The 13751-nt window shown below is 44.9% G+C and overlaps 1 protein-coding gene across 7 annotated transcripts in view; it reads right to left on the reverse strand.

Annotated features, from left to right (window-relative positions):
* Positions 1-13534, reverse strand: part of SYBU (syntabulin) — an 89378-nt gene extending 75844 nt beyond the window's left edge. For 2 of the 7 annotated variants that reach the window (XM_018058357.1, XM_018058355.1), the window contains exons 1-3: positions 9844-10067; positions 9241-9321; positions 7300-7501 (exon numbers count right to left, since the gene is read on the reverse strand). In XM_018058357.1, the coding sequence (XP_017913846.1) occupies positions 7300-7501; positions 9241-9321; positions 9844-9918 (358 nt within the window). In that variant the 5' untranslated portion in view covers positions 9919-10067. The other 5 variants (XM_018058356.1, XM_018058354.1, XM_018058358.1 and 2 more) reach the window with 4 other exon arrangements.

Here is a 13751-nt window from a genome sequence, read left to right on the forward strand (position 1 = left end):
CTGAATTCCTCCTTAACTCTGAACTGGGGTGCTGTTATCTGGACGAAGTAGGTGCCATATACTGAGATGGGAATTCAGTGGGATGAAGAGGTGAAGACAGAGAATCCACCGTTAGGTTTGGTGGTGCGGTGAGGATCCTGAGAATTTCACAGGTGTCAATTAACGGGGAAAGGAGGAAAACCTGACTGGAGTCGCATGAACAGAGACCTTAGGCATCACCTCCTCCAGAATGCTTTGCTGATTCCCCACCCTTCCACCTCTCCTGCCTCCAGACACACAGATGTGTGCAGACCTTACACACTCATATAGATATATACACATACACACACCAATCACTACACACATGTACCTCACACACACTTCTCACACTTACATATACATACACAGTTACATAAAACATAAACTGGATGGCTATTTTTCCTTCCTGGCTTACAAGTACCAACTCCAGAGTGGGATATTTTCTGATTTTCTTAGCAAGAGAGCTCTCCTCTAGCTGTCACAGCACTGGGGGCCTGTTCCCTTACACCAATGACTCTTTCTGATAATTAGAGACACTGAACTCCTCTGGACAGGAATGTTTCTTTCATGTAATAAACCAATTATATCCCCTGGATGAGGGCATGGCAACCCACTCCAGTATTCTTGCCTGGAGAATTCCACAGACAGAGGAGCCCGGCAGGCTACAGTCCATGGGGTCACAGAGAGTCGGACAGGACTGAGTGACTAACAATTTCTATTACAGGACATGTTCGAAGGTGACTGCTTCTTTGCTTTATGCCATTTCTGTTCACAAAAGGTTCCACACGATGCTTTACTTTAAGATGGCAGGGAAACCTGTGTCAAGCCCCTTGACTGACTTCAGCTGCTAACATCTCTGACTTCACAGCTCCAGACCTTTATCTCAAGTGCAGCAAAGCCTAATCTGAGTTCATTCACCTGACTCATCCTCCTCCCCAGTCCTGCTACTTCATTTGGGTTCATCCGGTGGAAGTTTAGACCCATTCTGCTTGAAATTGGTGACTAAGACACATACCTTCTGGCTCCAGTCCTCACACTTATTATTTTATCTTTTTTAACTTAGACTGTCACCACAGTGGCCTTCCAACCAGGCAGGCTCTCACCGTCATTCTCTGTCTCCTCCTATCCAATCTTCCACATGTAATCAGAAAGATTTTTCTAAATTATAAATCTAGTCATAAACCAGAAAACCCTTCCCTGGGGAAAACCCTTCAGTGGCTCTGGAGGATGTTAAGGAATTGCAAAATGGCAGTCCAAGAGTCAAATCCAGCTACTTATGTATGTTATTTGACCCATATAGTGGGAAAAAAAAGCACTGAATTTTTAAAACTCTGACTATCTAGTGTCCAAACCTATTGTCATCTATCCAGGTGGCCGCACTCTTTACGTTGCTGGTTCACTTCCTGTATGGACCCTGGACCTCAGGGATCAAGTTTTTCACAAGGTGAACAAAGCCTTTCCTGCTCTGGTCCTGCTCACCTTTCTAATCTTATTTCATGCTTTTAACTCAGGTCTGTTGATGCCAAGGCTCATGTTTATCTACTACACCACACTAACAAATGCTACTTCGTTGAACCCTTGGGCTTATGAAATGTGAGAGGCCAGCGCAGATAATAAACAGAGCAACAAACTCAAATTATAGGGAAGGAGCGTTTGTGTGTCGAGTGGGCGTGGGTAAAAATGACCAGATACAAAATCACTGAGATAAAGGCAGTTGTGTGGGAAATGCCTCCACACATGTCATCCCATTTGTTGATATTTTATCAGGGTGAAGGCAGTAAAATACTTGATTTTTCCAATCCCTGTGTCTTATTCATCTTTGCACCCTTAGCCTGATCCTTAGCAGGCACTGAATAAATGCTCATTAGATTAATGTGTTTTTATGGAAGTTTGCAAAAAGCTGAATGTCTTGCTACTCCCAGGCCTCAGTTTGTTTTTTTTTTCCCATCTCTCTCAGTGAACCTCCTGGCTCTTTAGGGCACATTCATGTTGTACCCAGTACAACTACTTCCAATGTACCTCAAATCATCCTAATGCCAAAATAAGTAAATGCAAAAGAATCAAGTCTGGCCACAGATAGTATATCCAGAAAGACAGTTATCCAGGAAAACAGAGGAAGGACATGCTTTCTCCTCCCTTTAACTTCTCTACCATCTGAACACAAGTTAAGCCCACTATGTAGACATAAATAATACTATCGCTAAGACTAATGCTGTGGGAATTGTAAATACAGACTGAGAAGCTGTAATTTCCAGGAACTGTGGAATCATTTTCCTTGTCCCATGCCATGGTTTTAAACATCTTGGCTGGCCACCACTTCTGCCGTCTTTGATCCCTGTTCATCTTGGAATGCCACTGGGGCATACCCCTCACATCCCTCATACAAAATCCCTAAACACATGCAGACCACAAAATAGAGAGGCTCAGACTTCACTAGGTAAAAGTCATCCAGAAAGTCTATAAAATACAGATTCCTGGGCCCTTCCATCCTGGAATAACAAGCTAGGGCAGTGCCAAGGCATCTGCATTTTAAACTAGCTTTCCTGGGGATCTGACAGTAGACAAACACCACACTCTGAAGTGATAAACAGCGTCATAGACATGAGAATTCTACAGCATGAAAGATGTTCACAGTAAGTGCCACGATTTGCTCTCAGGCATGATCCAACTCCAACCTTTCAATATTCACACTAAGTAATTTTTTTTTATTAAATGGCAAAAAACTTTTGTTCTTGTCCCCCTAATTGCAGTTACCACATCCTCAAAGAAGCACTATCTATGTGCCCTTCATTTGTGACCTACTTCATTAGGTACTTACTTCTGACGCTGAGGCAGCTAAGCATCAGAAATATGTATCATGCAACAGAGCCTGGGTCCCATTCTCATTAAAATGATACTAAATTCTTAGGGTTTTAGTTGTTTTTTTTTTTTTTCTTCACAGCAGGTTGGCAGTCATTCAATTATAGTGTAATTCAGTACTGCAGCTCACTTCAGTTTAATCAGTTCATCTCAATTCTGATCACTATATTCAAAGGCTTACTCTATCCAGATGCCAAGTTTCCTCAACTGGACAAAAGCATAGCAGAAATATTTCTGTTTGGCAAGGCAAAGCAGATTTTTGAAGGCATTATCATGCCTCGGCAGGGCACTAGTCAGGTTGTAATTTGCTGTAATTGTTCTTCCCACAAACAGCCACAATGATTACCTCTAGGTCACTGCACCCAAAGACGGAGTTCTTCTCAGCCACTGTAACTACCAAAGTTACGTCTGCAAACACCTTACTCAGAATTAGACTGCAAAGAATCAGTTTCTCAGATGCTGACTGATGAGAAGTGATTGATCTGGTACATGCTTTTTAGTGGGTTAGGCCATACACTTGACTGTGTGTGCACATTAGAAACATGGAAATAACTCAGAGCAATCACTGGTCTCCCATAAAACCATCAGTGTACCGTATGCATCATTTCCCCCACCTGCTATGTTTACAAGGCACCCCAAGGATAACTAGCCTAAAGCCCAGCAATCCATCTGCCTCCCCATTCCATGGGGTAATTATTGCCTCAACTAAGCAAAGAACTGCGTGGCATGTTGCTGATCACGTCAGGTGACTGCTGTAAGTGACTGACTTACCCAGGTCATTAGAGTTCTTAATAGTGGCCGGAGTTGTGGTCACAATGACAAACACACAAACACAACGCCCTAACAACAACAACAAAAAGGTGGGGGTTGGGGGGGGAGAAAAATGGACAGAGACCTAGATTCAGTGGGCCACACCCAGAACACAAATCACAGATGAGGGTTTTTGTCCCTTCTCATGGACGTGTTCAAACAAGAAACAAGGAGAGAGGGGAGGGAGAGGGAAGGAAGACAGGACGATTTTATGAGAAAACATTGGTTAAAAAAACTGACAAAAAACAAGAGAGGACATGAAAGCAGGGTTGTTTGTTTGTTTTAACTTTGTAAACTGTACTTTGTTAGGTATTTCTTTTAAGAAAGCATTAGTCAACATTTTTTAAGAATGCACAGTTCTTTCTTTGCCATACACACAAAAGAGGGCCTGGCCTCCAACACAATACAAGCCTAACTGTGCCCACCTGAGGTCACAGTGACTAAGTTCAAATACAAACTGTAAGGAATAGACTCCTTTAACAGGAGGATGATGTCCACGTGCAAAAACACACATGCTGACGAAACGCACAAAGCATATGCATCTCTTCAGAGAAATTCTGCTAGTAAGAAGCTATTAAGAGAAGAGCTCTTTGGGGACACACCCCACATGAATTGCAAAAGGTCACATACAGCTTCTTCCCTCTGAAATGAGACACAGACAGCAGACAAATTAGCATACAGATACCAAATCATTAAATGTTCCTTGTCAAGGCTCCTGTGGGAAGGAAAGGGAGAAGGCAGTGGAGAAGGAGAAGGAAGAATGTAGGTAAAAAATGGACAGGTCACTCTGAAAATAGTGCTGGGCTTTTAATTTCATACATCAACAAAATTAAAGGAAAAACGTGAGGGTGGAAGTGGAGGACATTTCAATATGGAGTTGTAATTTATTTTGCTGAAGTATAACTCCAACCACTGTCAGGATTTTTTGTTATAATACAAATGATAGGAAAGCCAGACTCTCAAAATAAAGGAGAATCCTTTATAATAAGTAAATTGAACTTTATATAAACTCAGTGCACTATTCTTTAAAAAACTGAGTATCTTAGGATATATGATGCTCTCCATAATTTATACAGCCTTTGCTACAGATTTAGGGAGAGAATCTAGTTTGCAGTTTTAAAACTGTAATTTTCAAATTAAATTGCATTGTGATAGAGCAACAGCATTCTCTCTCATTTGACTAGAAGATTATAAGAATCCCTCTTTCTTGTTAGTGAAAGGTGATGATTTATAATAAAGAAAACAAACTAATGTAGAATGATCATAGTAAAGTTAGGAAGTGATGGTAGTAACAGATATTTCTATATTATTTGAGTTTCATTGTAGCAACGGATGGTATTTTTACAATTTGCATGTACTTTGGTCTCTCACTTCACTGCCATGATAACCAACATATTTTGTGGTTTCAGCATTAAAGTGGCTGGATTAAAACAAGCTATTTCCCCCTGCTGGTTGGACGTGTTTTACATTCTCAACTTCACTGCCTGCAGCTTTAATACTCCCCATAGTACTAAACCCATTTATTTCTCTTTCACCAACTGACCTCTGAAAGCATCATTAACACGCGCCCCCCCCGCCCCCCACCAAAGACCTTGCTCCTGTCAGTTTTAGTCAGCACAGCACTCAAAAGCCATCATGGGGTTTTACCAGGCTCTTAGGAGAGGAAAGTAAAGAATGACAAGGCACCAACCCAAACCTTGGGGAACTGCCAAGCAGGAAGATGAGACCCCAGAACAGAGAGAGTCTTATCTGGAGGCAGGATGCAAGACTGAAGATCAAAAGGTAGGTTTATAGACACCGGTCATTAGACGCTCGAGCCACTCAATTCTCAGCTAGTTAATGGCACAAGGATCAATATTTACTTTTGATTTTCATGTATAGCATTATGGCCTTAGTGGGAGACAGGACTCCTGGGAAGAAGGTTGATCCAGGAAATGGGTCTTGGAAAGAATGATTTATGGCTGAAATTAACAATTTTATCTGTTTGCCAAATATATTTTTTAAGATCTGTCTGGGGCTCTTTCTTTTGCTTTGACCAACTTTTTCTTTTTTGCTGGTAACACTGCTCATGCTAAAGTCAGTCAGAGAGAAGGTGATGATGTGGAGAGAATTTCAGGAATAAATGTGGAATTGAGTTACGCAAACAAAGCTGTGTCAGTATGAAATGATAGTCCCCTGGGTTCATCCACGTTCAGCAAGAGTGATTTCTGAGCTTGGAAAGGGAGTGAAAGTAAACAGAATTACATTCTGCAAACGCCACTTTGAGTTCCAGGAATCTTTACAGCTCCAGTAGTTTTCCTTTTGTTTTCTTCCTGGGAGAATGTCAAGCAAACCATCAGTGGGTCTCCATTTTACACTGGATTCAGCATAATTAGTTTTAAAATATAATATTTTGATATAATATTTTCAAAATCAAACAACCTGAGGCATTGTGGAGAAAAGGATTTAAAAATAGGCAGCACAGTATTTCTAATATACAACTTATGTACTAGGTAGAATTATTTTGTGAAAATATATAATAAATCTAAAGCTACACTTCTAAAATCCCTGAAAATGTAATCAGAGGTACTAACTACAATGGAATATTGTATTCTGCTTAATTAGGGCATTAATCATAGCACCTTGATTCATCTGTCCCTTTTCATGCATGTGTTAATCTTCAGATTACATTTTCCCTAAATAAATTCTAAGAATTACCCTTTGTGAAACATTCTTCATGAATCATAAGACAGTCACTCCTTTAAATTTTACTCCAATTCCTAATGCTTCTCAAAGAATATAAGTCCTTCTAGGTCACGTGCTTCAATTTGTATGATAGACTCTGTTGAGCGATAATTGCAGCCCCTCTAGGAGGTAGGCAGGGATCTGTGCCTTTACCAAATATGCTCACAGCTCTAAGGAAACTTCCTTAGACATGTATCAAATCTGATATATGTTCTTATATTAAGAACCATCATTTCTCAAGCACCTCTGCAGGGCAGGCCCTGTTATAGGAATACATTTAAATATGTAGTCTCTTTCAACCTCTCAGCTACTCTACAAGGTAGGTATTATCAACCCATTTTATGGATGTAACAACTGAGGCTTAAGGAGGTTAAGCAATTTACCCAAGGTCCAACACCTTGTAAGGGTTCGTAGAAACGCCAGGCCTGCAAGTTCAAAGCCTGTCTTCTTTCCCTCTAAAATACAAGGTCAAGCCAGTACTGGGATATAACCCACCTTGATCTTGACCTCATTCATTAGGACTTGCTTTATCTTTGGGAATTTCAGAAACAGAAGTACCTAGGCTTACAAAGATTGCTTGCATGAAATGTAAGCTACGTTTTCCAGATTTAACCAAGAAATATATTTTACAGTCATAGAAAAAAGAAGTTAAGATTTCACATAGAAAATTATCACCTAGAATAACATAAAAACAGGGATGAAATTCCATCGGGTTGAACCATTCGAAACTGCTGTATCCCTAGGTTAAGAGTCAAAAAGATGCAGCCTCGTACTATTCATCCTAATAACAGACATCTGCTCGGAGACTCTAAGGGGCCCGTTCCAGGTCCACTCACAACGCACCCGCAGTGTACTCACTTCCTGCCTTCGTTCCCGTGGGTATCGTACCTGAGCAGAAGCTGTTGCTGCTCACGGTCCTCGCTGAGCGCCCAGAGCTGCTGGGGTTGAACTCTCTGCTCTCTTCCTCCGAGAAAGGAGACTCAGAGGCTGGGGACACCTTGTGCTGTTGCTGAGGCAGATGGGGCCGAAGAATCAAGCGGGGAATCCGGCTTCGGGCAATCTCCTTCTCATGACGCTGGACTCTCAGCTCCTTCTCCAAATCGGACATCAGAGAGAAAACAAAAGGACACTTGTTGCCCCCTCTCAACTCCAGTCTGCTCCTTCTGGGCTCAGTGTCTGCGGAGCCACATTTCTGAATATTAAATCTTCACAGAGCAGTCCTTGTTTCAGTATCTAAAATGAGCTCCAAAACTCTCCTACTAAGCTAAGCTTTCTAATTTATTGAAGATCACACGCTGCAGCATGGATGTGTATACACACACACACACACACACACACACACTTTCAGCTGCTAGCAGGAAGGCTATTCCTTTCTCTCATGTCTAACTCACCTTGCCATTCTGGCTTTTCCTAGCACATTCAAGCTTTCAGCTCTCTCAAAGGCTCTTTATAACTCGCAGCACACTCTGATTATTACTTGATTTCCTCCAGACTTCCATTTTGCTTTCCCTGAATTAGCTGTGACAATCTGACTTCTGTTTTCCTGTCTCCTGACAAAGCAGACCCCCTATACCTGAAACAGTTTCCCTAGATAGATCATGCAGCCTTATCTTTCAAATGCACCTCCTCTTCCGGCCAGGATTTTAATTATTCATTAATATCCTGGTACACAAGGCTTGTTGCCAACAGAAAAGCAAACAAAAATTCAATACCGGGTAAGATGGCTCCGCCTTTCTCATCATGTTTAGCTTTTGTTTCTTTACAGGACACTCAAATGAAGACATTTTTTCTCCCTCTCTCTCTCCTTCAAAACACAGCATCAAGTGCAGAGGGCTTTGAAAATGCCCCAAAGCAGTATTTCAGTAATATTTTCCCATTTTTAAAGTGCTTTGCCAGCCATCATTTTGTTTAATTTTTCCGACAACAGAGGCCACGGAGAGAACACTAATTTGCGTCCCTATTTACAGATGAGGAAACTGAAGCTAAAAGAGGCAGAGATGCTCAGCCAAGACTGCTGCACATCACCTAGAAGCAAACGGGAGCCTGCAGTCAAGAGCTGGTCGGTCGGGGTCACCCCCACCCTTCCCTATTAAAATGGACTCCCAGGACCGGCTCTCTGCAGAAAAAAACCCACCGCTCCCTCCAACCTCTGCAACTGAAAAAGGGCTTTGGATTAGGTAACGAACACTGTGGAAACATGACCTCCTGCTCATTTCCACGAGGCTTACCAGGAAGGGTCGCTGCCAAAGTAAACACCTCTGAGAGGCCCTCACAGTGCAGGAATTGAAGGGAAAGTCCCAGCCGCGGGTAACTCCCGAGGTCGCTCAGGCACCCGCCCTATCCAGGGGTGAGAGCCGCACCCAGCCTGGAATCTGTGCTGTCACCCGGCAGGTATCACACGCCAGCCGCTCCGCTGGGCACCAGGCGGACCCAGAACCAATGCTGGAGTTCTTATTTCTCAGTCACCAGCATATCAAATCCTTTTTAGTCACATCACACACGGAGGACGACGATTGAGAGCTAGATCCCCAATCTCCAATTTCAGGGAATGGGATTAACCCTTCGGAGTCCATTTTTTTAATCCTCAGTGTCAACCCTCCAAACACCGTACTACCTCCCCATCTCCCGGGCCTCGGATCTCATCACCTGGGCGACAGTCCCCTGCTTTCTTATTGCGCCCGCCACCTCGGTGTCCCCGTCCACCGCAACCCTAAAGGTCATCCCTCCAGCTCTCACCTGATCCGCGTCCCTCCCCGCAGTGCCCACCTCTCCTCTCCCTCCGGCGCTCGCTGACACAGCCATCGAGCCCTCCGGACGTGCCCTCCTTACCTTGGTCTCCCGAAGGGGTCCCATCGCGCTGCCGCCTGCCGGCTCCTCGCGCCGCCGCTGCCGCCGTCCAGGAGGTGGCACCTGCGGGCACCGGGGGCGAGGAGACTACGCTGAGCCGGAGCGCGCCGCGGGCGGCCGCTGCTGCGGGGCCGACGCGCCGCCGCCGCCGCTGGCGCTGGGCTCCGAGGGCGCGCCCCGCCGCCCCGCCCCGGCCGGACACGTGGTGCCACCGCGGCTGCTGTCGCGCCGCCCTCTCCCCGGACCTCCCTCACCTGCCGGCCCCCGACAAGGCTCCTCGGCGCGCCCCGCCTGCCCGACTTGGCCGCGGGTTCTCCTCCCAGATCAGCGCGCCTCTCCCGCTCTGCCGAGCCGGACCATAAGAGGGGTCGCGGACAGAGGCTCGGAGCATCTTCAGCCCGGAGAAGCCCAACACCCCCCTTTGGGCACCTGGTATGGGGTTCGAAAGGGGTGCACGTGGGAGAGAAGAACCCAGAAGAGCTGTGACATCACGGAGAGCCAACCTGTACTAAGGGAAAGTTTTGCCTGGCGGCCCCTCCCTGCCCTCCAGGTTTTCTGTCCGTGTCCAGCTTCCCGCACAATTACCTCGCCGGAGAAAGGGGGTGGGCCGCCCTCCACCCGGACCCCTGGCAAGCCAGTGCTGCAGGCGTAACACAGCATCTGGGTTCCAGGATCTCGGAGGCTGCGCTCCTCCTCAGGGGGTTTGCATCAGAAGGGCCTGGCGTTGGCGGCGCGGCGCAGCCGCAGGGAGGGAACGGCTGGCTAGGGAAGCCGGGCTGCCCCCTCTTCAGCTCCGAACCACCGCCGCCCCCCCGCCGGGAGTCAGTGCCCGGCGCGCGGCTCTGGCGACGCCTCACTCGAACTCAGAAAACCGGTTCAGGGCGGCACGCCTCTCGCTTCTAGCGAAGTGCTTATATGCCTAAAGTTCTTGACCTCTCTGAACTAAAAGTTTATGCTCGTTAAATTTGAGGGATAATAATAATAACAGCCTCGTCAAGTGTAGCTGCTGCTGCTGCTGCTGCTACGTCGCTTCAGTCGTATCCGACTCTGTGCGACCCCACAGACGGCAGCCCACCAGGCTCCCGGTCCCTGGGATTCTCCAGGCAAGAACACCGGAGTGGATTGCCATTTCCTTCTCCAGTGCATGAAAGGGAAAAGTGAAAGTGAAGTCGCTCAGTCGTATCCGACTCTTCGCCACCCCATCGACTGCAGCCTACCAGGCTGCTCCGTCCATGGGATTTTCCAGGCAAGTGTAGCTAGGAGGATTAAAAAAAAAAACAAAACAGCTGTACCTACTGTCTGAACAGAACTTTCCAAAGGGCAGTGAGGTCTCCTCCAGCTCTTCCATTCAGTATTTGCCGCATCCTCTTACGTGATAGAAAAAGCATTTGAGAAAGACAAATATGTTCCAAAAAAAGCTCTAAAACCTGTCCAACTGAGGACTTCCAATAGGGATCATCCATCGTGTGGGCCTTAATTTATTACACTTCAGTTTTATCTGATAATGCGAGTCTGCATATAATAATTTAGAGGCCCTTTATTTCAGAATTGGAGAATATTATAAATAGCAATGTGGATAGAGAACAGTTTGATTGCTACACCCAGTGTTAGGGAGGACGGGAGGACGATGGTCCTTAAAGATGGTATCTGAACCTGAACCATCTTGTTTGTCCTCTAAAAAGCATTTTTTCTGAGTCTTCAACTTTCAAGTCCAGGAATGTACAGTGAGTCTAGAAAGAGCTTGAAATCAGAGGATTAGTGAAATCAATTTGCCTCCTCTATATCCATAAAGAAGTTTTATTACATACATCTTCGTGTCTTTTCAATCTACTTAGCTCTCTTAAGCAGTGAAGTTGATCTTAAGATTTTTTATTTTGTCACGGAGAGGTGATTAATTCATACTTTTATACAGCTCATAGCTGTCTCAGATATGGGCTTCAGGAAAGTGACATTCCAGAATTCCTACAATTATGAGCCTGAATTATGAGCCCAAGGACATACACTGTGAGATAGGATTGAACTGTTAAGGTGTTTCTGAGGTCCCTCTTGAGAATTAAATCTGGAAGTGTAAAAGCAGAAACACCTTCCACTGAGTTGTCCAAGTCAGAATTTCACATTCTTGACTTCTCCTTCCTATGGCCCCCAAATAGCAGAAACCACAAATGATCTTCATGCTACCCTAGAAATAATGTCTTGAAACTGATTACTTCTAGCCTCTGTTTGATCGCATTATCTTCACTTAGAGACTAAACCACAAATGTCCTGGATTATTACAATAGTGGTCTAACTGAAGTTGTTTTCCTTCCAACTTTGCCTCTCATTCCTCTCTTGCCAGTTTTGCAATTTTTCCACAAGGCCTTTCTAGCCATGCTTCTTCATTACAACTCATTACTGATTTCCCAGTTGTCCTCTAAGTAATACTCAAAGTCCTGAATGTGGCATAAAGGCCTTTCCTGGTCTGGCTTTGTGTACATCTCCCATCTCATTTCTCTCCACTGCTCTTCTGAGATCCCCCCTCCCCTCACCAATCCTCCCACTACCACCCCCTCCATCCACTGCCCCTGCCACTCCCCCTCCACATACAAATGGACACCCCTCAAATTGTAGCACTTGCAGTTCTCAGGAAGTATCGTGTTCTCTTTTCCCTCTAGACTACTGCATACAGTTGGTCCCTTTGTCTAGAGCATTTCTTGTACCCCACTACCCATCCTCCTCAACTCCTAAAGATCCATTAAGTTTCACTTTAGAAACACCTTCTTCCAGGAAACCTCCCTTGATCTCCCCAAAAGATAAGTCCTTACATATTTCCAGGACACCTGTATGCAATTCACCTGGGAAGAGCTGTTATGATTTTGTATCAGAATCCCCTACTTATTTGTCTGTCTTCACCAGGGATGTAGGCAGTGCCTAGTACAGGTCCTGACGCCATGAGTGACAGTCGCTCAGTTGTGTCTGATCCTTTGTGACCCCATGGACTCTTGCCTGCCAGGCTCCTCTGTGCATGGAATTCTCCAGGCAAGAATACTGGAGTGGGTTACCATCTCCTTCTCCACCCGACACCGTAGGCACTCCATATTTAACAGTCAAATGAATCATGAATGAATGAATTCTCTAACCCCTTAAGGGGCCCAACAGTACAAGATAAAGAACATAGATACAACTTCTGTTTAGAAAATGACTCAGATAAAGCTGCCTCCAGTATGTCTTTGTATTTGATGATGGGGTGTGTGCCTTAAAAAAATCCAACATGTGTTCAGTGAAAGCCTTTTACTGCAGAAGTGCGGGCCTTGAGAGGCTGTGCTGTAGCCCTGTTGTCACCATAGCAACCCTGCTAAGGGAAAGGCTGGTGATTTAGTGTTCAAACGCCTCTTAGCTCTGTACTTTTGGAACCCAAGCCTGTTTTTATGCTGTTCTAAAAGGCAAGTTTTACAAATGCTAGTATCTGTCTTGCCTTTAATTTCACTCAAGTGTTTCTCACGTCATTAAGAGAAGTGTCTTATAACACTAGGATCATACCATCAAAGAGAGATAATCTAATACAGTATAATATAGTCAGCTCTGATCTGCTCAAAAATATCCTCTACTTCAATACTTATTCTCTGGTTTTCGAATTTTGTGGCTTTTCCTTTAGAAATGACTAGAATGCTGATTTTTTTAGAAAGTAACTACTTCGAAGGTTGGAATTCTTCGAGATTATACATAATACCCCTGCCCAGACCTAGGAAGAACAGGGGAGATAGGGTACGGCAGATTGGGAGACAAGGGATGTGTTTATGTAATTATGTCCCCAAATCTGGGTTAAATTAATTGCTGCTTGGCTTATGTGAAATTTGTAATTAAATGATTCATACCTTTCATGTGCACACAACTTTCTATTTTCAGAGCTCTCACACATGTATAATCTTATTTGAGCCCCCCCCCCAAATCCTATGATGTGCATGTCGTCAATCCCTGAAACCAGATAAGTCATAAAGGACAGGTTTTTCTTGACAGGAAGCCCCCAGACTGCAAACTTCACAGAAAAGACCATACAAATATACAAATGCACGGCCACAGAGAGGAAAAAAAAGTCTGCACCATTCAACCGAGATACCTCCCAGTCCCCCACATTCATTCGCTCGGTCGGCCTCTCAGCTCACCTGCGTATGCTGGGGGCTCCCTCAGATTCAGTCAGGGCTGACAAAGCACCAGCTCCTAATCCTATCAGCGGTGTGAGCCAGTGCCGCCGTCTGTCTCAGTGACCCGATGTTGGGTGATCTGCACAGCAACAAGGAGCAGCTGACGTGCTTTACAACACGTCATGAAGAAAAGAAACTGCATTCTGGGGCATCCTGGGATTTTTCTCTTTTTTTTTTTTTTGTGGTGGGGTGGAGACCCATATTTTTCTTAACCAGGGAGAGAGCTGCCTGCTTTCCCATAAGAGCATGTGTGAGTGATTCAACCCCCCTCTTCTCCTGTGTGTTATTGTTTCTATACGGTTAAGGGATTTTGAT

The sequence above is a fragment of the Capra hircus genome, chromosome 14, assembly GCF_001704415.2.
Source record: "Capra hircus breed San Clemente chromosome 14, ASM170441v1, whole genome shotgun sequence".
In the NCBI taxonomy this organism is placed as follows: Eukaryota; Metazoa; Chordata; class Mammalia; order Artiodactyla; family Bovidae; genus Capra; species Capra hircus.